The sequence below is a fragment of the Salvelinus sp. IW2-2015 genome, linkage group LG33 (assembly GCF_002910315.2).
Source record: "Salvelinus sp. IW2-2015 linkage group LG33, ASM291031v2, whole genome shotgun sequence".
In the NCBI taxonomy this organism is placed as follows: domain Eukaryota; kingdom Metazoa; phylum Chordata; class Actinopteri; order Salmoniformes; family Salmonidae; genus Salvelinus; species Salvelinus sp. IW2-2015.
This window is the reverse complement of record NC_036872.1, coordinates 36,810,512-36,835,213: the sequence shown is the minus strand read 5'-3', so window position 1 is coordinate 36,835,213 and position 24,702 is coordinate 36,810,512. Positions and strand designations below refer to the sequence as shown.

Below are 24,702 nucleotides of genomic sequence, written 5' to 3'. Positions count from 1 at the left end.
TGTGGGAGAGGCACAGATATTAGTTAGCTATGAAGGGGCCTTGTGTGGGAGAGGCACAGATATTAGTTAGCTATGAAGGGGCCTTGTGTGGGAGAGGCACAGATATTAGTTAGCTATGAAGGGGCCTTGTATGGGAGAGGCACACAGGGAGAAAACAACACATGGCTAGTGTTGTTTTGCTAGCAAGCTACCTGTCTGTTAGTGGTGTTATGTTAAGTATTGTTAGAGTACAGTGCATTCTGAAACTATTCAGACCCCGTCACCTTTTCCACATTTTGTTACGTTACAGCCTTATTCTAAAATTGATTGAATAATAGTTTTCCTCAATCTACCACACACACCCATAATGACAAAGCGAAAAACTGTTTTTTAGATTTTTTTTGCAAATGTATAAAAAAATAAAAAACAGAAATACCTTATTTACATAAGTATTCAGATCCTTTGCTATGAGATTCGAAATTGAACTCAGGTGCATCCTGTTTCCATTGATCATCCTTGAGGTGTTTCTACAACTTGATTGGATTCCACCTGTGGTAATTCAGTTAATTGGCATGATTTGCTAAAGGCACACACCTGTCTATATAAGGTCCAACAGTTGACAGTGCGTGTCAGAGCAAAAACCAACCATGAGGTCAAAGGAATTGTCCGTAGAGATCTAAGATAAGATTGTGTTGAGGCACAGATCTGGAGAAGGGTTCCCAAAACATTTCTGCAGCATTGTACGTCCCCTTAGAACACAGTGGCCTCCATAATTCTTAAATGGAAGAAGTTTGGAACCATCAAGACTCTTCCTAGAACTGGCCGCCAGGCCAAACTGAGCAATTGGGGGAGAAGGGCACCGCTCATCACCGGCCATCCCTACGGTAAAGCATGGTCCTGCACCATCATGCTGTTGGGATGTTTTTCAGTGGCAGGGCAAGGCCCCTTCATAGCTAACTAATATCTGTGCCTCTCTCTCTCCCCACCCCTCTCTTTCTCTCTCTCTCCCTACTCCTCTCTCACTCCCTATTCCTCTCTCTCTCTCTCCATCCCCCCTGTCTCTCAATTCAATTTAAGGGCCTTATTGGCATGGGAAACATATGTTAACATTGCCAAAGCAAGTGAACTAGATAATAAACAAAAGTGAAATAAACAATAAAAATGAACAGTAAACATTACACTCCCTCTCTCATTTCCCCTCAGATGAAGACAATGTCATCAGATGAGAAGAAGTTCCAGCAGCAGATCATGTCCCAGCAGAAGAAGGAGCTCACCACCTTCCTAGATAATCAGAAGAAGCAGTATAAGCTCTGCAAGGAGAAGATGAAAGAGGTCCTTTATTCCCCCTTTCCCAGCCTCACACTATATGCTCTGTATTGAGCTGAGTTGAATCGATCCTTGGTACAAGCTCTGCAAGGAAAGATTGGAGGTCGCAACGCAACACTGTTTATGTCCTCTAGCTAGCTAGTACAGTACTGTACCCTCGTATAATGCCTCTACAGTAGGAATAATCTCAGCACCCATGACACATCTACTATGTATTGCGATGGGTGGAAACAACCATCCTACAAATACACACACATACACACATACAAACACACACACATACAAACACACACACATACAAACACATACACACACACACAAACATACACAAGTACAGTATGTTTGATCATCGTGCATTTTCATTTCACTGAGGAGGAGCTGAGTCACTCCTCACTACACACACACACACACACACACACACACACACACACACACACACACACATTGTGTTTGTGTTTCTAACAACCTTGATGCACTGTTTCTCAGAACTGGATCCATTGTTGTGAAGAGAACTAGGCCATCTCAGTTAACAGACATTGCTCTGATTCTAGACATTCAGTTACATAGCATTGTTTAAATCATAAAATTTGGAATTAGAATACGATAATGGACATGAACCTTCTTATGATGGGTTAAAGGTCAGCCATTTTGGTCAGGGAGTTGGTCAACCATGGTTTTCCAGTCCTGTGATAAGATATTGTGTAAAATAATGAATTTGAAGAATGTTTGTTTGATCGCTAGCCAGCCATTTTTAGAGGAATAATTCAAATTAACTGCCAATATGCCAACATTCCATTCAAACAAAATCAGTTGATGATAGGACTTAGACAAGTTGTAAATGCAACAAGTACTGATATTGTATCATATAATAGCGTCACAGCTTTCCAAGAAAACAAAATGTTGACTGTTTATAGGCTATTTACACAGACATTTTTTATAAAACCTGTATAAACTCTATTTATAATTATATGACAATGTTTTAGGTTGACAATTCTATTACACAATTTCTGATATATCACATGCCTTACTTTTATTTTCCTGCATAAATACAATCAGGATTATGCCTCTATACTGCCATTCTTTCCAATTAGACTGGTTTGGATTTCTCCCTGACCAATATGGCTGCCATTTTCACCTCATTCTGGAACTTTGAGAGTTTATGACATTTCCCCTCTAGTAATTTAATAGGTCAATGGAACTCGACAAAAACAATGGAAACGCTTTGGGGAAAGATCCCAAATCTCCTCATTTCCCCCCAGCAAAATTAGCCTACATTTAGGCTACTGTATATATGTGTACTTAACACTATGTTGGGATAAAAACCGGAGTATAATGCTGTATAAATGTCAACCTCAATACATGTTCATGTTATCATCACCAATCAACTGCATTAGTTAAAAATGACTGACTACCACCATCGATTTCTGTATGCTAGCTACGCTACCAGTTTACATGTATATGAATGGGAGTTAGCATTTAGCTGTCACTTCTAAATCTGAAAAGGGACAACTTCTAAATGTAATGCAGTGAAAACATCCAAATATATCCAAATCAGATTTTAGTAACCACATGGTAGACCTGTTACAATACATCAATCATGACGGTTTTGACGAATGTCCACTTTGTTAGATCAGATTTGTTGAATGTGCGCCAATCCAGCGTCCTTCTATCCTCCACGGTCTGCGTTCCATTGACCTCTTTATCGCAATATGTACTGTTGATGTGGAGCTAATATGGCTGTCATAGAATGTTGAGGTGTTATGTAAATGCATCATAATGCAGAAACCTCATTGGCCCAACTCTCTAGATACATGGCTCTAGAGGACCCTATATACCTTTAGATAATGAGAGGATCTGCTGCACACCTGACCATTAGACAGGAGAACATGTATATTACGGACCGTTATATATCCGTAAAAATCTCCTCTGTCTCTTCCCATCTTCCAGGAGATGAATGAAGACCACCACACCACTAAGAAGGAGAAGCAGGAGCGCCTGTCCAAGCACAAGGAGAACCTGCAACACAGCCAGGCTGAGGAGGAGGCCCAGGTTCTGAGCCAACAGAGGGTCTTCTATGACAGGAACTGCAGAAGCTTCAAACGCAAAGTCATGATCAAGAGGCATGCGTTGGAACAGGAGCAGATACGAGAGGTACTGGATATTGTATAGATGTACAGATAGCCATTTCAAACGAGAGGCAAGGCGGACTGGATGACATTGTGTGAAGAATGACTGGGAGGTACAGTATCTTGTATAGATAGACACACATTTTAGTTCAAGTTCAGTCTGAAGTGGTGTGCAGTGAACACTGCAATCCAGTAGGGATGTGAAAATCACATGTCCAACTGCTTATCCATAACATTCCCAGGGTCAATGTTGTCCTCGAATGGCTTCTGTAACATGAAAAATAATGTTCAAATCGTAGTGTTCTTTGACCAATAACGGTATTTTCTGATGTTTCGTGGAAAACACCAAGAAGTGGTTTCCCATCTCGTGGAAAGCAGATAAGAATGTATAAGCAAGGCAACAATGCCCTAATCTCCTAATCTGCTCTGTATATTGGGGGAGGGGGGGGGGTAATGTAAATAAAACGACACCACAAGATACTGATCAGCTCCTGACCAAACGGCAGTAGGTTCTCATCATCCAGTGTCCGTATAAAAGCAACATTTTAATCATCGGATGGCCATGATAATTCCTCTCTCCCCCACCCCCATCTCTCCCCCTATCTATCCCTCCTTCTCTCTATCTCTCCCTCCCCATGTCTCTCTCTCTCCAGGAGCTGAACAAGAAGAAGACCCAGAAGGAGATGGAGCATGCCATGCTGATCAGACATGACGAGTCCACCCAGGAGCTGGAGCATCGTCAGCTGAAAACCCTTCAGAAGCTCCGCATGGACCTGATCCGCCGCCAGCACCAGACAGAACTGGAGAACCGATAGAATACACAACCGGCGCGAGAGAGAGCTCCGCCGCAAGCACGTTCTGGAGCTACGGCAGCAGCCCAAGAACCTTAAGGTGACGGCTACGCCAGGTGCAGCTAGCTAGTGAATGTATCCCTGGGAATGTGATGGCTGCATTGGTAGCTACATTAGGCTGCATTGGTAGCTACTTTAGGTGTTCTCAAGGAAAATGCTCTGATGTAACCAGGTAGTGGATGATATGAACCTAAATGTGAGGGTTAGGGTGCAGCTATAAAGGCAGTCCTGAAAAAGGGGAAATCCTCAGTGGTAGTTCCAATGTCCTCTCCATTTCCCCAGGCCATGGAGCTGCAGATTAGAAAACAGTTCCAGGATGCGTGTAAGGTCCAGACGCGTCAGTACAAGCCCTGAGACACCACCAGATGGAGGTGACGCCCAAGAGCGAGCACAAGGTGGTCCTCAAGGCCCTGAAGGAGGAGCAGACCAGGAAGCTGGCCATCCTGGCCGAGCAGTACGAACAGAGCATCAACGAGATGATGGCATCGCAGGCGGTGAGTTGCCTTAAAATGGAGGACGGGTGTTATGATGAGGATTCGTGAGCAGTGATGCTGATATTTGATCATTTCTTTATATCAATCTCAAAGATTCATATAAATGTTAAAGATCTTATCTAATATAGCACATGAAAATGAAAGAATGGTTCCATAGGAGAATTGTATCATTTTGTCCCCAAGCCGTAGGAGATGTTGGTCATTGTAGGAGTTTGTAAATCTGCTTCTGTTATTCCCATATCTCCTATCTCATCTTCTGTTCCATCACTCCTCTTCTGTTCCATCATCTCTCCTATCTCCTCTTCTGTTCCATCACTCCTCCTATCTCATCTCTGTTCCATCATCCTCCTACTTCACTTCTGTTCCATCACTCCTCCTATCTCCTCTTCTGTTCCATCACTCCTCCTATCTCCTCTTCTGTTCCATCACTCCTCCTATCTCCTCTTCTGTTCCATCCTCCTCCTATCTCTCTCTCTGTCATCATCCCCTTCTCTCTTCTGTTCCATCACTCCTCATTTCTCTCTCTATTGGGGTCTGTTTATTCCTCTCTATTGTGGTCTATTCTTTATTCCTCTTGCCTCTCAGCTGCGTCTGGACGAGGCCCAGGAAGCCGAGTGCCAGGCTCTGAGGCAGCAGCTGCAGCAGGAGATGGAGCTGCTGAATGCCTACCAGAGTAAGATCAAGATGCAGACGAGGCCCACCATGACAGAGAGCAGCAGAAGCTGGAGCACAAGGTGTCGCTTCGCAGAGCCACCTCGAACAAAAGGTACAGAGAGAGAGAGACAGAGAGAGAGCTGTGCAGAGCCCACCTCGAACAAAAGGTACAGTGAGAGAGAGACAGAGAGAGAGCGTGCGCAGAGCCCACCTCTAACAAAAGGTACACACAGAGAGAGCTGCGCAAAGTCCACCTCGAACAAAAGGTACACAGAGAGAGAGAGCTGCGCAGAGCCCACCTCTAACAAAAGGTACACACGGAGAGAGCTGCGCAGAGCCCACCTCGAACAAAAGAGACAGAGAGAGAGAGCTGAGAGAGACAGAGAGAGACAGAGAGAGAGAGCTGCGCAGAGCCCACCTCAAAAAAGGTACACACAGAGAGAGCTGCGCAGAGCCCACCTCGAACAAAAGGTACACACAGAGAGAGCTGCGCAGAGCCCACCTCAAACAAAAGGTACACACAGAGAGAGCTGAGAGAGACAGAGAGAGACAGAGAGAGAGAGCTGCGCAGAGCCCACCTCAAACAAAAGGTCACACAGAGAGAGCTGCGCAGAGCCCACCTCGAACAAAAGGTACACAGAGAGAGACAGAGAGAGAGAGCTGTGCAGAGCCCACCTCGAACAAAAGATAGAGGGGGAGGCGTCACAGAGACAGACTGTTAGATCCATAAAGCCTACCTGGTAGAGAGAGGAGAGTCAACGCATGCACACAGACACAGACTGTTAGAAACACAGACTTACACACGCAGAGCCACCTTCACAAAAGATGCCAAAAAAAGGTATGGGGAGAGCGGAGTTAACGCAGACAGACACTGATGTACGCGCACACACGCCATGCAGAAAGACACTGATGTACGCGCACACACGCATGCAGACAGACACTGATGTACGTGCACACACACGCATGCAGACAGACACTGATGTACACGCACACACACGCATGCAGACAGACACTGATGTACGCGCACACACACACATGCAGACAGACACTGATGTACGTGCAACACACACGCATGCAGACAGACACTGATGTACGCGCACACACACGCATGCAGACAGACACTGATGTACGCGCACACACACGCATGCAGACAGACTTCACACACATTTCACTCACCGCTGATGTGTAACCCAGGGCCATAATTGGTCATGCACACAGCTTTTGTTGTGAAATCCCATGATGTTACCATTGATGTGTTATTCTTACAACATGCTCTCTATATTTTAATCATAAGCAGTGTTAAGAAAATGTATAATTGATTCTTGATAATATGTAACATGGAGATTCTCAACAATAAGGCGTTACTTACTCAGCGACGCTGCCTCTACTCCCCTGTTGTATTCATCAAGTCATACACTCCATTCAGTGTCATACAATCTGGAGTCACAACACCTCCTCCTTCACCTCTTCTCCCCACTCACTACTCTGCTGTTGACCATTTCCAACAGTGGATGCTGATGGCATACAATCAATTCACCATAGGCCACTTTATCAGTCATAATACTAGCTTTTTTGGGGGACTAGAATACAAAGTTTTTCCAATGCAATGATGTCATTGCTCCTGGACAACAAAGGAACATGCCGCCCTGATCCAGTTTCCGTTGCCCAGGCAGTAGTTGACAGTAGTATCTTTACAATGTTATGCAACCAGTGGTGCTGTGGCGCCATCTGTTGACCATCTGTCTCCCTGCAATCTGTCTGAAATAGATTGCGTCATCGAAACCAGTATCAGGGTTGTATTAATCAGGGAACGTAACAGAATAAGTTTTAAAACGTTCTCCAATGGAAAACTAAAATGAGCATTTCTTATTGGACCAGTTCAGGTAGACAGACCCTTCCTGTTTCAATAAGTGTTCTTCCATTTCGTGCCTAATGAACACACCCAAGGCTCATATGCTTCATTTCATATGAAAGAGAAGTGAAAACTGCAGATATCGATCCACTGTCTGGACTATTACGTGACTCAGGGGCTAGATGGAATCTGTTGCTGAAGGCTTTATGGAATTAAATCATGAATCAATACAAACCGAACACTGAAAATTAATTAAAGTTGCGGACGTCTATAATGGGTTGATAAGCTTCACTGTTAATGTCTGGTCCTAAATCATGACTAGCGCAGGTGTATTTCTGTCTGTACTAGTGCAGGTGTATTTCTGTCTGTACTAGTGCAGGTGTAGTTCTGTCTGTATTAGCGCAGGTGTATTTCTGTCTGTACTAGTGCAGGTGTAGTTCTGTCTGTATTAGCGCAGGTGTATTTCTGTCTGTATTCGCACAGGTGTATTTCTGTCTGTACTAGTGCAGGTGTATTTCTGTCTGTACTTTGCTGACTATGGAGTGGTTATAGATTCATGTTGAATTTCAAATCAATCCTTTAGACTAGCTTGAGCAAAAAAGCAACAACCTGAACGAGCAGCTGTTGCAGGTCAAACTCAGCAGTACTCATTCGTACCTTACTTCTTCAGTATGTTGTGATTCCAAATACTCTTGCTTCCGATAGTTTAATGAACTAAGTTGTTGTTTTGTAGATTGAAGAGGAGCTGGCTTCCCTTCAGAAGGAGCGTACAGAGAGGATCAAGCACCTACTGGAGCGCCAGTCAAGAGAGATTGACACGTTCGACATGGAGAGTCTCCGTCTGGGCTTTGGTAACCTGGGGGCCCTGGACCCCCCCAAGGACGACTACAGATGACTAGACCAACCCTGGTAACCCCCCAAGGATGACTACAGATGACTAGACCAGCCCTGGACCCCCCCAAGGATGACTACAGATGAATAGACCAGCCCTGGTAACCTGGACCCTCATGGATGACTACAGATGACTAGTCTAGCCCTGGTAACCTGGGGCCCTGAACCCCCAAGGATGACTACAGATGAATAGACCAGCCCTGGTAACCTGGGGCCCTGGACCCCCAAGGATGACTACAGATGACTAGACCAGCCCTGGTAACCTGGACCCTCATGGATGACTAGTCTAGCCCTGGTAACCTGGGGCCCTGGACCCCCAAGGATGACTACAGATGACTAGACCAGCCCTGGTAACCTCCTCACGACCTGTCTGTCGAGCTTCATCCTCTGGTCTGACCCTCTTCCTCCTCATCCCCCTGACCTGGTCTGGTTTGACCAGTTAGGGTCTTTAGTCACTGATTCTCACACACACATTAACACACACCAGCCCAGTGCTAGTCTAATGCCAACAGGGCCCCCAATCTCGTTTTTTTTTTTTTACTAGGCAAGTCAGTAAATTTGTCACAAGATGACAAAAAAAATGCTGGATAACTTCCTAGGCTTTCTTTCTTTTAAAGAATAACAATACAATGTCAGTGTTTCTGTTTCTTGTGCAGTGATGGCACTTGTAGTGTGACTAAGCAGAAACCAGAGGGAGAATAAGACAGAACGAGCATGACCATACAAGTGAATAGTGTTGTGTTGCTCAATGATCACGCATTAGAGGCTAATAATTGGTTAAAACTGTGCAAAGACTTCAAGCCCAAAAACAAACTGATCCTTCTGCAGCCTTGTCATCTTCTTGGCGCTGCTTCCAGTTCCTTCAACTCTTTTTTTAGATTTATATTCATCAGGACATTTTTATGTAAAAATGTTAAGCAAATGTTTAAAGTCATAATGTACATATTGGTACGTGAATCATTTTGACTCTTTGGAGAGAATTTGATTATTAACTTGACTTGGGAGGGGCAATGCACCCTGGTACTCCACTTTACTGATTCTCTGCACTGGCATGTAATGTGAATATTACATGGTTACGTCTGGAATTGCACCCTTTTCCCTATGTAGTGCAGTACTTATAGGGCAATGGTTAGTGCACTATATAGGGAATAGGGGTGTGATTTGAGACGGCGACCATGTGAATCCCTACTCCCAGGTAGCACAAAGGGCTTTGTCACAGGGGGAGGGACATGTATATACAACAATCTATGTAGAGCTTTTACTTATTTTTGTATTTTAATTGTTATTCAAATATTTCTTTTTTTAATGATGGATGATTTCTCTCATACTCCTTCGTTCAGTAAGTCGGCTCAATGTTTCTTTCTCTTGTCATTCTTTTTGCTTTAAAAGCTGCGGAGTATTTTCTTATAAACCAGATCAGTAAATAAATGCTTTATCATTGCATGCTTTCTCATTTTGTTTTCCAGGGTTAAGAGAAAGCATGAATCTGTCAGAGCTTTTAATTATATTTGTAAATAAAGTGCTCATCACAACATCTGTCATTGGATTTTTAACAGCAAGTTTAGGCAACTGAATATAGGTAGTCATGGATTTGAGTGTGCTGATGCTCCCTATTAATATGACATCTTGGCCACATTCAAGGTCGACGCAGGGCCAGGTTGTGTTAAAGGAGCACTCCAGCACCATGCCAGTGTCTACAAAAATAACTGCTGCAACCGAGAGTAACTCATTCAAACAGTGTTGGAGAACGGTCAACGACTAAAGAATATAAACCAAACCAGATTATCCCCATGATCAGTCAAACGAAACAGCTAGAGAGATTACTTTTTAAATGAGTCAGCATGGGCATTGCTCACAGAATACAATTGTAAAATAATTCAGTGTGGCAGGCAACTGCAGGAACCACAATGATATCTTATCTACATAATGTTAATTTCTGAATACTCCTTTGTTTATTTTCCAGCCAGTTGCTCATAGAGTTTAGGGACATAATTATCCCATTCTGCCTGATAGCAGGTTCCAGCCACGGGAACTCCCAGTCCGTATTTCTGGCGGAAGGCTTGGATCTTGAACTTGCCGCGGTTGTCTCCACAGCAGTTGGTGAGGACGGGCTCCGTACAGGAGAGGTTTCCTGACTGCTCATAGACCAGCCACACATACCTGTGGAGACCTGGGGGGGGACACACAGAGACGGGAACAAAGATGTCACGTGGTCAATGAGGGAGGAAGTGCAAAGGCTGTGTGAAGCAATGCACCACATGTCCAATAATACACTTATCCAGTTGTAGGAAATTTGTCACATTCAAGCTTCAGAAATTCCTAGAGGAATAGAAGTCGCTCCAATCATTGGATAAGGTTACCGGTGCCTTTTGGAGGGCCGGACCCAACGTAGTCGGACATAACACATCCACTGGATACATCGTTTCCCTTCATGTTCACCACCAGAAAATGATGCCACTCCCTTCAAAAGAATACATTCGTTAGAGAAAAAAAATGGTTATCCAACATCCTTGATTACACTATTCAGTTGTTTTGAAAACATTTAAGAAATAAGATTATTAATAACACAATCTGTTGGATCCATAAATCATCAGGGAGTAAAAAAGGTCACGCAATGTTTTGCACAATCTTTCAAAGATCCAAGAGCCAATAAAAAGGGAGTTGCAGCCTAGGGCTGAGCGATATAGCCCCAAAAATAATCTTGATTTATTCACATTTATGGGCGATTCACATCTCATTTGTTTTCTCGAAAGAAGCTTTGTTGTACAATTAAAAAAAGGTCAAGCCTCCACACAAAGACCTAATTTTATCAAAAAGTCACTGATCTGGTTTTCAAGTCTATGAAAATGTAATTTGTTAATGTACCAGAACAATGCATAATGCACTAATAAATGACTGACTTCTTATAGCAGGCGTTATAGAAAATGAACCCAGGTCTCAAACAATCTGTCAAGCAAAAGCCCATGTGCTAGTAAGTAGCCAGCTACCCTTTACATTTCAAGTTTAGCCAACTTGGATCTATCTGCTAGCTAACAAGGTAGAACAGTTGAATTGTTATGACCATACCCTTCTGTCCATGTTTGAACAGCATGCTAGCTTGTCCACTTTTTCCCCCAGATGTTGATATTAAGTGACCTGCCTAATTTCTCAGAATGAGAACGAGTTACCAAAGCCCAGTGCTAGTCTAATGCCAACGGGGCCCCCAATATCATGTTTTTTTGTTTTTTTTACTAGGCAAGTCAGTAAATTTGTCACAAGATGACAAAAAAAATGCTGGATAACTTCCTAGGCTTTCTTTCTTTTAAAGAATAACAATACAATGTCAGTGTTTCTGTTTCTTGTGCAGTGATGGCACTTGTAGTGTGACTAAGCAGAAACCAGAGGGAGAATAAGACAGAATGAGCATGACGATACAAGTGAATAATGTTGTGTTGCTCATTGATCACGCATTAGAGGCTAATAATTGGTTAACTGTGCAAAAACTTCAAGCCCAAAAACAAACTGTTCCTTCTCGTCTTCTTGGCGCTACTTTCAGTTCCTTCAACTTTTTTTAGATTTATATTCATCAGGACATTTTTATGTAAAAATTTTAAGCAAATGTTGATATTAAGTGACCTACCTAATTTCTCAGAATGAGAACGAGTTACCAAATCCTTATATAATTGTGTTTAATGCTTACTGCACATTTATACAACAGTCTTGATTGTCCATAATCAACATTTATTGATACTCCTGTTTCAGTAGTCTGCTCTGCACATAATTTGAGTTGAGACATGAGAAAGGTTAACTTCTCTATAATATGTGTTGTGTCCATGTGACCCATTCTGTTGTACCAAACCGCAAATAGCAAGTTGAAACCGCTTGTCAGAGACGAAGTGATCTCAGCTTTGTTGTTGTAAGTGTGTGTGAGCGAGAGAGAGAAAAATGGGAAGGTGCACACAGCACAGAAGAAGTGAAAAAGAGCCCCCCCCCAAAAAAAAAAAATACAGTAACGCTCAAAAACACAATAATGTGATTCTGGAGAAACATGCATTTAGAATATTGTGCTAAAACAAATTCGAATTCATTTGATATCACCCAGCCCTACGGTAGCCCACCCGAATTTGGGGTCTTTCCTGCTGGGTGCGTCGGGGTCGGTCATGGCCAGGGTGTACAGCTTAGTGGAGTCACACCCCTCCCACTCTATAGAGGTGGGACTGCTCTGCACCTGTGAAGAAACAAACCAAGGGGAATGTAGTTGGTCTCACAAATACAAGCCAATCCCATTTTGGTAATAACTCACAAGCGGTGGTCAATATAGTTGGTATCACAACAAATACCCTACAAGCCAAAAATACTTTCACAAGTCAAGGTTGGTATCACAATACAAGCATTTCACTACACTCACATTAACATCTGGTAACCATGTGTATGTGACCAATAAAATTTGATAAATCAGAATGGTTGCTACCACAAATATTAACTGTGGTTTGTATAGTTGGTATAACAAACAAGCAACATAAATCAGTTTAATGTATTAAGAATATTAGATTGAACTGTGGATAATTATGTTAATTTGAGTTAGGTCAAAAATCCTGCACTAAGAGAATGCTGATTGACATACATTCATTGCCCAACCCTCATCTCTGCAGTGCAGACAGTCAGTGTATGGTCAGACCAGCTCTTATGCAGTCTAAGCAAGACTGGAACATTATTGCACACTGACACGGTTTTGTGCATTGTCACATTTTTGCAAATAAACCTGGTCATGCAAATTCTAGCTAGCTAGCAATCAATAACATTTTTAAAATTAGCTTATTTCAAATCAACTACTATCTATTGAGCATAATCGTGAGCACGTGCTGTAAACCCTACAACTCCGAATTATATTCGACTCTATGCAAGCTAACTCCACAGATAGAACAATGAGATATTTTACCGGATGTTTGAATGTGAAGCATCCGCTTGGCGTTTCCGCTCACTACCAAATATGTAGTGAGAAGCACACTGGCCGGAGAAGATGGAACGATATGGATTTTGGGTGACATTCTGCGCATTTTCTCAACGATTAAACATTTGTCCCCAAAACTATAATATGTTATGAACAGAGTGGACTAAGTTTTGTAGACTTTACCCTTTCCAAAAGTATTTGTGTGTGAGATATATTTATTTTCTAATCGCTTTTAGGAGTGCAAAGGCGAATTCAGTTATTGCACAGGCGGATCTCAGATAGGCGGCGCAGATACAGGCTGGAACGCGCCAATAGGATCTCGCTAGCTCATGTTTGGCTCTGCCCACGTCCTTGTTCTGCCCACTATGACTCGTTTGGTCCCATTGGAAACGACAGGCATGGTCTATCTTGGTTTAGTTATTTAAAAAAAGATCCGCTAACTCGTTAGTTATGTCAAAGATGAACGCTGATGCAACGGCGAGTAACTCATTCTTACAGTGTACACCACAGTGTTGGAGAACGGTCAGCAACTAAAGAATATAAACCAAACACGATTAGTTGTTTTGTTGACTGATCATGGGGATAGAGATGACTTTTTAATGGAGTCGGCATAAACAAATCTAGGGCATTGCTCACAGAACACAATTGTAAAATAAACGAGTGTGGCACAAACAAAAAGGCGTTGTAGTTTCTGCAGTTATCACAGCTACACAATGTTAATTTCTGAATATTCCTTTTGTTTATTTGTTTGTTCTGCCCACTTTGACTCGTTTGGTCCCGTTGGAAAAGATAGGCATGGTCTATCTTGGTTTAGTTGTAAAATAAATATTCGTTAAGTCGTTAGCGTTCAGCTTTGACAGTACCTGTGTTGGCGTGAGCACTTTGCCCAACTCGTCGATTTCAAGAGAGCCATACTTGACATGGAGGGTCTGTGCAGGTTTCTCATCCACCTCTGTTAGTGCAAGATTCCCTGTCCACTGGCTTAAATCTACCGGCATTTTGACTGATTCCGGAGAGCTGAAAACAGGACCTGCTTTGACTTATACTGCACAAAAACACAAGGGGGCAGGCACAGGCAGGGCCCGGAGTCCGGACTATGCATTGCGTTTAGGCCAATCACAGTACGTCTAGCTCTACAGTTAGCACTTGTGATTGGCCTAAGGTTCTGTCAATCCCTCACTTTACTGCCCAATGACCCGAATTTGTCTTTCTAGAATGTTCTTTTCATTACCAAGGCCCACTCCTACTCGAATTGTCACGTTTTGCTGATAAAGCTACATTGTGTCTTTAAGATTAAAAAAATATATATATAAATTACCTACATTTCAGACACTTTTGTGTTAGTTTTCCCTGAGTTAGATATCACTATAGAGAAAGAGATAATAGGCTGTCTGTCACCTTCTCAGTGAACTTGGGTAACACGCTTCGTCGATCAGCGCGGTGACAGCGGTATCAACTGTCAATAAACTAGAAATCCCCTGCTGCACCTTTAAGAAGGTAAGTGTTGGGTGTGGTTTGAAGTTTCCGGATAAACACGCGCGAGTAAACAGCCAGGTAGCCAAATGGCTGAAAAATTATAGCATGTGGCAGTTCCATGGAGAAGAAAAATATTGAATTATAGTGGCTCATAATTCCTATATTAATTACTCTAACCAGTGTTATGTAAACCAGGTGTAGAGGTGTCACCGCATGCACAACAGGTAGTCAGACAGAGGTTGGCAACCAAAGCATTTGTCTAACTATAAATCAGAGTATATATGCTATACAGTAGGAGGAATAATTATGAATGCCTTCGCAGTTGCAATTTTTCTTCAGGTCATGCATCAGACCGGTGAGTGTCCACTTGTGACATGTTTATGAAACATAATCCATTGTTTTTAGCCTATACAGTGAAATTAGTTATATATTAGGTCTGACGTTTTGATCTATGTAGCCTACTGTTCACTTTTATAGCCTATTTGTTGAATCGTGTCTATTGTCTTAAATTATCGTGCTCATTGTTTTTATGAAAGTTGCAGCAAATGGGCGCTCAGATGAAACTGCTGTAGCTGGAACACTGGGAGAGAATATTATACTTCCGTGTTGGAACACTGCGACCAATGTGACCCCCTCATTCACGCGATGGATGAAGAATGGACAGTTTACCATTGAACGCAGTCATTCCATTATAATTCCAATATCCTCAAGTGAAGGGCACCTGACCATACTGTACAATCAAAGCTTGTACATCAACGGAGTAAATCTATCAGATGAGGGGACATATCTCTGTGATTCTTTACCCCATGAGAACAAAACTCAAACAAGTCTCACATTGCAAATAGTCAGTAAGTATCTGTGTTCTATCATAACAATGTGTGTTGATGTCCTTCATATAATGACTTGCAGATACTGTACTGGTATCTTGGTCAGTTGCCCTAGAAACTATTTTGAACAATTATTGCCTTGAAACTGGTTATTCCGGATGATTTGGTGCTGGGGCTGGTTTCATAGCACATGCTGTAGTAGCCTATGTGTCTTGTAGGCATTTGAACTATCATGATCAGAGGGGTTCCTTGACCATTATGTAGTATATGATGGATGGATGGTATGGGACTGTATATTTTTACAAACGTTGTGTATGTTATGGAATCAGTCCACATTGCTCAATAATGAAAGATGGGTGCCTTTGGTTGTAACAAGGCTTGATTGTTGTATGCTGTGAGGACTGTTTTCAAGTGGAAAGTGTCTGCCTTCTTTGGCAACACTATTGTAAAGTATCTCATGTTTACTTCTTGCAGGTGGTCCTGACAATAGCATCATAGACATCCAGCCAGCCACGCCTCTTTCCAACGGAACTCTCTTTGTTGTCAGGGGTTCCACGGTGTCATTCAACTGCTCCAGCTTGTCCTACCCCTCCCAGAGCCTGTCCTGGGGGTTTCAGGGTGTGGCGTCCAGTAACGACTCTCTGGCGGTGGGCAGTGGGTCATGGCTGGACTTCAGGATAGAGGATGTTCAGCCCACAGCTCAGGGGAACTACAGCTGCAGAGCCCAGAACTCAATCTCCCAGAAGGCTGCTGGCTGGAGCACAGAGCTGCTTGTATACTGTAGGTGACTATAAGGGAAACAGACTTAATGGTCTCTGATAGTGGTTGCTCGGGGATTGGTGACAATTTGAATATCGGTATATATCCGAAGCTCTTAATAGATACCTATCAGATACAGTGGCCAGTGGTGCTTGTTCAAATGACTTGTGTACATATCTTATTGTTGTGTAATAACCCAAATACCTCATCAATTCTATACTGTAAAGAGCATCCATCTTTCTCCTTTAGATTCCCCAGAGAGGCACCCAGAGTGCGTGTGGAATGCAGGGAAGGATCCGTCCCATGTCCAGTTCAGCTGTAGCTGGTTTGGAGGCTACCCCTCTCCCACGTTATTCTGGGGGGAGAAGCATCAGAACTCAGGGTGCCATGGGAAGCAGGTGATTGTTTTGGTGGGGTTAAAACACAATTTAATTGGATACCATGCTTTTAAAATAAGTTCGTTTTTTTGTGTGTGTGTGTTATCCTCAATTATTTCCTTTGTGGTTCTCTTAGGTGGCTGGACAACTGATGGAGTCGGAGGAGACCGATAATCTGGTGGTGAATCTGAACAGGTCGTTGTTGTTCGATGGGCAGATGCTGAAGTGTAATGGGCATCACCCTACGATCAGTCCAGGAGAGGAGAAGTTCTGCTCCTTCACCCTGAGTAAGTGAGAGATGACTGCAAACGTAGAGTGCGTCCTGAATGGAACACTTCCCTATATAGTGCACTACTTTTGAACAGGACCCATAGGTAAATAAGTGTACTATATAGGCAATAGGGTGCCATTTGGGACGCACCCCAGCCAACATCTGATATGCCTTTTGTTTGCATTCAGCTTTATGGTTTCTATATTGCAACTGTACATAGATGCATCGAAACGTGTCAATATCAGTTCTGCATTCAATTGTGCAACTGACTAGGTATCCCCCTTTCAGTTGTGCAACTGACTAGGTATCCCCCTTTCAGTTGTGCAACTGACTAGGTATCTCCCTTTCTCTTTCAGTTGTGCAAATGACTAGGTATCCCCCTTTCCTTTCAGTTGTACAACTGACTAGGTATCCCCCTTTCTCTTTCAGTTGTACAACTGACTAGGTATCCCCCTTTCCCTTTCAGTTGTGCAACTGACTAGGTATCCCCCTTTCCTTTCAGTTGTGCAACTGACTAGTATCCCCCTTTCCCTTTCAGTTGTGCAACTGACTAGGTATCCCCCTTCCCTTTCAGTTGTGCAACTGACTAGGTATCCCCCTTTCCCTTTCAGTTGTACAACTGACTAGGTATCCCCTTTCCCTTTCAGTTGTCAACTGACTAGGTATCCCCCTTTCCTTTCTTAGTATTAACTGCTAGGTATCCCCCTTTCCTTTCAGTTGTACAACTGACTAGGTATCCCCTTCCCTTCAGTTGTACAACTGACTAGGTATCCCCCTTTCCCTTTCAGTTGTTGCAACTGACTAGGTATCCCCCTTCCTTTCAGTTGTTACAAACCTACTAGGTATCCCCCTTTCCTTTCAGTTGTACAACTGACTAGGTATCCCCCTTTCCCTTTCAGTTGTGCAACTGACTAGGTATCCCCCTTTCCTTTCAGTTGTACAACTGACTAGGTATCCCCTTTCAGTTCAGGGTGCTTTATTGGGACACCCTACCATTGGCCAATTTATTGATATGATGATGTTGGGTAATTAATAAAAGAGACATCTCATCTGTCTCTTATTTACTTTCAGCTTTAAACCAACTGAATGGTTTCCACAACTGTACAAAGCTCATAGAATATTAGTAATGTGTGAAACACCCAGTGGCTGTGGCACACCTGGTCTGATTCCAAAAGAAACCTGCAAAGGAGGGAGCTGTCTTTGTGATTCCAGAAAGGCGAGATATTTTGAAGTCATTTATCAGTGTTTCTGAGCACCAGGCAAGATGACTCAAACAATGAGGAAGAACAAAAATAATGTGTTACCTACACCTCTTAACAGGCTATACTTTTCCCATGTCACACCCAACGCAGTTTGTGTGATTGTGTGCATACCTGTATAGAAGGATATCTAGCTAGATGTGTATCTATCACTAACCCAGTCTAAACCCCTGTCTCCCTCCTCATCCCCTAGAGTCCCCCTATCCTGAAGGGGAACCACTAGTCACAGCGGTAGAAGGAACCAACGTGACATTAATATGTACAGAGTCCAGCTCCCTGCCTCCAGCCCTCACCAGCTGGCAGAGGACAGCCCAGCAGGAGGACGTGGTCTCCAGCCCTAAGTACGTCCTGTCAGAGCAGGGCCCCACCTTCACCCTCACTATAGTCAACATCACCAAGCAGGACGAGGGCTTCTACTTCTGCAGGAGCGAGAACCCACTGATGGTCCGCGAGTTGGAGATCTATTTAACAGTTAAAGGTTAGTTCAGAGAGGTGTGTGTTTACAGATTGGATATCTCTGCAGACTCCATCTGGTCCTTGTGATAATATATGTTGATGATCATACAGGTGCAGAAAGAGAGCAAGGCAACACCTTCCCTGGAATGTCGTTAAACCTGTTGCCTCTCCCTGTTAGCTTCTAACAAGACTTCTTAGATTATTGTACATTCATTTCTCTTTAGTGACCTAACTTTTTTTACTTAATCAATCATGTCTAATGTTGTTTTGTTTCCACAGCCACCTCTCAATACACTGGAGCAATCATAGGGATATTCATAGCTATTTTGATAGTTGGATCTGGGATTGTTATTGCTAAAACAATATACTCCAACCGTGACCGAATATGCCTGGGTAAGATCTTTTCCCCATGCGTTATAATGTCCCTTTTGTTGATAGGGCTTCAATTTTGTAACTGCCCGTGTCATATCAGATTATCTGCCTTTATTATTTTCAGGGGTGCAACTTTCACTGGGGACGGGGGGGGGGACATAACTAAAAATAATAGTTATGCCCCCCCTAAAACCAAAGTTGTACCCCTGGTTATTTTTGTATAATTTCATGAAAGGGAATGGATAATATGACTCCCATCACCTAAGATAATATAATATATACTTTGATGATAACTGACTTGTGAAGTTACAGAATTGCTAAAAGATATATGCAAATACTAACTACCTACTTTGAAATCTAAATGTACGTTTTTTTTTTATTGCAGGTAATGGATTTGAGCAAATGGAGGAGAGAGATGTGTTGAGCCTGGTAGAGGCAGACGAAGAGGAGGTGTTTCATGAAGCTATACCCAGACTGCCACCTCTGCCTCTGACCAACGGACACAACACTACACTTGTAGAGATACACACAATACCATCCAGTAAGGAATGATTTTTTGCTTCTAAGTTGTAGAGGGAGGAGGGGGGGATTTCCCACTTGGGTATTGGCTGTATATTAGTTGTTTTCCAAATGTGTAGTTGATATTAAATGTGACACTATTAATAATGTTGCAATGTTGTATTTGCACATGTATCCGTAATATACAGTGGATAGAACTGTAACTGGGCGGCAGGTAGCCTAGCGGTTAAGAGCACTAGGTTCGAATCCCAGAGCCGACTAGATGAAAAATCTGTCTGTGCCCTTGAGCAAGGAACTTCACCCTAATTGCTCGTAAAAGTCGCTCTGGATAAGAATCTGCTAAATTACTAAAATATAACTGTTCTGTTGCTGTTTTGTATTGACCTTATACTGTAGATGCAACTATAACAAATCTGTAACCAATCTCTTTTTCAGTTGACCATGAAGATGCAGAAATTCTTGAACATCCATTACAGCTGGAAGATAGAGATATAGATGAACTTGTCACATTTTAGGTGTTGTATGACTTTTAGAAAACAGTTTTTTTTGTGTGTAATGATTGGTGGTTGGTTTGTACAGTATGTAGATACAGTATATAGGTTTGCTTTTTACCATCCATTTTACCTTTGTTTTGTTTTAGCTTAAGTGATACTTAACATGGTTATTTCAATGAATTGTTGCCATTTACCTCATTAAATTACATATTTGACAATAATATAACATTTTGTATTATTCAAACACAAAATTAAACAAGTTTTTTTTTTTAAGCAAAGGCAAGGATGTAGTTCTCTCTTTTGTTTTTATATACAATTTACACGTTGGAATGTGTAGGCTTATCAGGGCCTAGTTTTTATTTTTTTATGATTTTGATAGGATACATCCATAGAAATAGAACGGACGAATCAGTAGGCAGGTTCCGTTGACCCAGGTTTATTAGACAAGCAATGTTTTTTTTTATATATATATAATTAAACCATTGCAACATGTTTAATGGAAACGCAGCTATAGAAGAAATGTTCTAGATTGACAACATTTGTATTCGTTCGACGGGAGTATTTTTTTTTTTTTTTTTACTTTATTAACACGACAAATGATGGAAGCTGTGTTTTTCCGAATAAATGATTTGACGATTCATTTTTGAAGATACGCGGGGCACGTGACGTCATCACGTAACTATAAAGCTCTACTCCACATATATTTTTTTAATGTATTTATATTTAACCTTTATTTAACTAGGCAAGTCAGTTAAGAACAAATTCTTATTTACAATGAGTGCCTACACCGGCCAAACCAATTGGGCCAATTGTGCTCCGCCCTATGGGACTCCCAATCACGGCCGGATGTAATACAGCCTGGATGTAACTAAATGCTTACTGTTTGCAAAATCGTTTGTTTTTTTTGCTATAAAAATGTTTCTTTACAGGACAAAGATTGTCCTGACTTTCAGGAACGCCTTGCTTTTCTGGTTGGCTGGCAAGTTTCAATATCCGATTACTTCAGATGTACATGTGCGCAGACCGTGGCGATGCTTTGGCACTCGTCCCAGAAATATATGAGTCAGTTATTATTGCGTTGTGGCTTTCGCGGGCAACATGAAACAGATAGGTGGGAGGACATACAGGCTGTCGCCAATTTATTAATGCGTAATTTACCTAAATGGGTAATGGAAACACTTCAGCCACTACAATTTGTATTCCACACTAGGTTTTTGTGAAAACATGTTTAGGGTGTGAGTGACGTCACTACGGTTTGGTTGACACAAGAAGATATAACGCAACCTAGCAGGCAATTGTCGCATCTATTTTTTATGCGAACTTTCTAAATGTCGACAACAAAAAATCACTGGATAAGTAATGGCAACATAGCAAGGGATTTGAATGGGTACACTTGTTCTATTCATTATATTTCTATGCATTTAATCCTATCCGATAGCCGAAATCAAGATAGATAACTCTTTAAAAATGTTCACTGTAGATTAAATCAGGGACAAATCCATTTTACGTAATAGAAAACAAGAGCACATGTGGCAAGGTAGCCAATCAGGAAATCTGTACTGTACAGGAAATCAGATTAATTCTTCTCCTTTTACTCAAAAACACGCAATAAAACAACAACAATTAGGCTATTTTACATCATTTGGTGATCTAAAGACACGATAGGCGCTCTGTTTTCTTCTCGGAATGGAATTTTAACATGGGATTATTGACTGGAAGGCATTGTTAGATAACCAGGAAGTCAGTTAAAAACAAATGATTATTTACAATGACGGGCTACCAGAAGGCAAAAGGGCTCCTACGGGGACGGGGGCAGGGATTAAAAATAAAAATATAGGACAAAACACACATCACGACAAGAGAGACACCACAACACTACATAAGGAGAGACCTAAAACAACAATATAGCATGACATGAACACACAGCATGGTAGCAACACAACATGGTAGATATTGGAGCTGAGATCCGCCCACCCTCAATTCCAGTTCACATGATCTATGAGACACGGGATAGTGTGGGTGGACGCCAGTGATGTAAAGTACTTCTGTAAAAGTACTACTTAAGACGTTTTTTGGGGTATCTGTACTTTACTTGACTATTTATATTTTTGACAACTTTTACTTCTACATTCCTAATGAAAATAATGTACTTTTTATTCCACAGTTTCCCTGACACGCAAAAATACTCGTAACATTTGGAATGGTTTGCAGGACAGTTCACGCTTTTATCAAGAGAATATCCCTGGTCATCCCTACTGCTTCTGATCTGGCAGACTCACTAAACACACATGCTTCGTTTGTAAATTATGTCTGTGTTTGAGTGTGCCCCTGGCTAACCGTGAATTAAAAAAAAAAAAAAATACTGGCTACTGGTTTGCTTAATATAAGGAATTTGAAATGATTTATACTTTTACTTTTGATGCTTAAGTATATTTTAGCAATTTCATTTACGTACATACAAAAATGTACACATACTTTTAGACTTACTCAAGTAGTATTTTACTGGGTGACTTTCACTTTTACTTGAGTCATCTTTACTTTTACTCAAGTATGACAATTGGGTACCTTTTCCACCACTGGTGGTCGCCTGGCTGCTTCAGTAGGGTATGCATGTATGGACTTTAAAGACAGGCCTGTAAATATTCCTTCCTCTCCTCCTCCCATGCTCCATTGCTTCCTCTCCTCCTTCCTGATTTGAAAGTATTGATGATGTTCATCAACACCTCTGGAGATTTAAAAAATAATTGTTTTAGTTTACTGTCAATAATGCTTAATTGTCTGTATAGAGTCAACAAGGTTGATATTCCCCCGGAGAGCAACAGACAGGACAAGAGCCCGAACTGTGATCAGACAGTGTGGGGTCTGACGTTTGGACCCCGTCCATCAAAGACACCAACACCTGGCGATAAAGCAGCCTCCAATGAGAGAGAATCAACCAGACTACTTCTGGCCACTAGACAACGGAGTCATCAAGATATGGGATGGTGCAACTGGTGGGACATCTTGCTGTGTTTGTTATGGAGTCAAGGCTAATGTTTCATTTGATGATAGCACTTTTCATTTAACCCTTATTTTGAATAGATTATCATATAATTGTGTAAAGATTGATAACTAAATATTTATGAATGTTCCTTCAAGCTGTGTTTATTTCACTCCTAACCGAAGCTCACCCTGGTATCTTCCACTGGAGGTAACACCTTAAGGATATGGCATTTAACCCACAAGGTCAGCCATTTTTATATATCAAAAATATATATTAATCCAAAGAGCTTTTCTCTGTCTATCTAAATTCATGGATATTTTTTATTGCACATGGAAATAATCTTGAACTGCTGTATACTTACCTGCTTCTCTGCCTTCCATAAGTCATAAATAGCCACGTCGTCACTGGCTACAAGGACTGGATCAGCCACTGTCCTCACTGGCCACAAGGACTGGATCAGCCACTGTCCTCACTGGCCACAAGGACTGGGTCAGCCACTGGCCACAAGGACTGGATCAGCCACTTGCCACAAGGACTGGATCAGCCACTGTCCTCACTGGCCACAAGGACTGGATCAGCCACTGTCCTCACTGGCTACAAGGATTGGATCAGCCACTGTCCTCACTGGCCACAAGGACTGGGTCAGCCACTGTCCTCACTGGCCACAAGGACTGGATCAGCCACTGTCCTCACTGGCCACAAGGACTGGGTCAGCCACTGGCCACAAGGACTGGATCAGCCACTGTCCTCACTAGCCACAAGGACCGGGTCAGCCCCTGTCCTCACTGGCCACAAGGACCGGGTCAGCCGCTGTCCTCACTGGTCACAAGGACCGGGTCAGCCGCTGTCGTGTCTCATCAGACTGCAGCATGGTGGCATCCTGGTTTGACTAAGTTAGACCCCATGACTCAACATGCCGGACTGCTCCAAAGCACAAAGCTCCTCAGACAAGGAAAAATGTATATGAGTTCAGGAATAAAGAGAGAATACTTATTGGCCTCCATTTTAAATTAATTTGAGTTGTTTTGAAATATTGACTAATGATAGCACAGTCAAGGGAGAGCATATTTATTTATTTTAACCTTTATTTAACCAGGCAAGTCAGTTAAGAACAAATTCTTATTTACAATGACGGACGACGCTGGGCCAATTGTGCACCGCCCTATGGGACTCCCAATCATGGCCGGATGTGATGCAGCCTGGATTATTGGCATCCATTTGAAATGTATGAGTTATTTGGAAGTATTGAATAACTAATGATAGCACAGTCAAGGGAGGAAAGCTTATTATTTGCCTCCATTTGGATAGTATAACAAAATCGTGGGAATATTGTATGACAGAAGTGACGGGACTTTCTAGGGCCCTGAGGTGATGCATCTTTCATTCCGATCTTCTCTGAAGTTAGAGTTGATCTAACAATGGTTGGATAGGTGAAGGCAAGGGTTCTACTTTGTGGTTTAGACAAAAATCAGTCATGTCTGATCAGCTATTTGTCCAAAGAAATCTCTCAGGATGTCAAAATGCTAATGCAAATGGATGCAAATAGTTAAATGACTCAAACATGCAACTGAACTCTTAAGTCTTGAATCCTAACATTATTCAGGTTAATTTACATCAATGTAATACAATTACGATCAAGAACTAATCTATATTTTTGTGCTAGAGGTATATTGTATGATAACTACTATAGTGTGTATTTTGTTATTTAAATGTGTACATTTACTGAGAGTAAATCTAAAGCTTGCATTGTGTACAGTAAATTGGTCTACTGAAACCTTATTCCGTGACTCTCGTACACAGCATACA

The 24,702-nt window shown here is 42.1% G+C and overlaps 2 protein-coding genes and 1 pseudogene across 5 annotated transcripts; 2 read left to right on the top strand and 1 right to left on the bottom strand.

Annotated features, from left to right (window-relative positions):
• Window positions 1–9,705, top strand: part of LOC111957590 (serine/threonine-protein kinase TAO3-like) — a 130,463-nt pseudogene extending 120,758 nt beyond the window's left edge.
• Window positions 9,706–10,102: 397 nt separating this feature from the next.
• On the bottom strand, window positions 10,103–14,178 carry pebp1 (phosphatidylethanolamine binding protein 1). Its single transcript, XM_023979196.2, has 4 exons — window positions 13,967–14,178; window positions 12,271–12,380; window positions 10,534–10,634; window positions 10,103–10,343 (listed from the first exon to the last, which is right to left on the bottom strand). Exons 1-4 carry the CDS (start codon window positions 14,099–14,101, stop codon window positions 10,126–10,128), a joined length of 564 nt encoding a protein of 187 aa, XP_023834964.1. The 5' UTR covers window positions 14,102–14,178; the 3' UTR covers window positions 10,103–10,125.
• Window positions 14,179–14,325: 147 nt separating this feature from the next.
• Window positions 14,326–24,675, top strand: LOC111958028 (V-set and immunoglobulin domain-containing protein 10). Of its 4 annotated transcripts, XM_070437014.1 has the most exons (12): window positions 14,612–14,934; window positions 15,116–15,427; window positions 15,881–16,186; window positions 16,415–16,575; window positions 16,679–16,829; window positions 18,266–18,550; window positions 18,808–18,921; window positions 19,286–19,441; window positions 19,855–21,990; window positions 22,700–22,906; window positions 23,052–23,138; window positions 23,280–24,675. In XM_070437014.1, the coding sequence occupies exons 1-9, from the start codon at window positions 14,886–14,888 to the stop codon at window positions 19,932–19,934; spliced, it is 1,614 nt and encodes a 537-aa protein (XP_070293115.1). In that variant the 5' UTR covers window positions 14,612–14,885; the 3' UTR covers window positions 19,935–21,990; window positions 22,700–22,906; window positions 23,052–23,138; window positions 23,280–24,675. The 4 variants fall into 4 exon arrangements, with proteins under 4 accessions (XP_023834963.1, XP_070293115.1, XP_023834962.1 ...); XM_023979195.2 differs by lacking the exon at window positions 14,612–14,934 and adding an exon at window positions 14,326–14,600 and having other exon boundaries at window positions 19,855–22,906; XM_023979194.2 differs by having other exon boundaries at window positions 16,415–16,563; window positions 19,855–22,906.
• The last annotated feature ends 27 nt before the right edge of the window (window positions 24,676–24,702 follow it).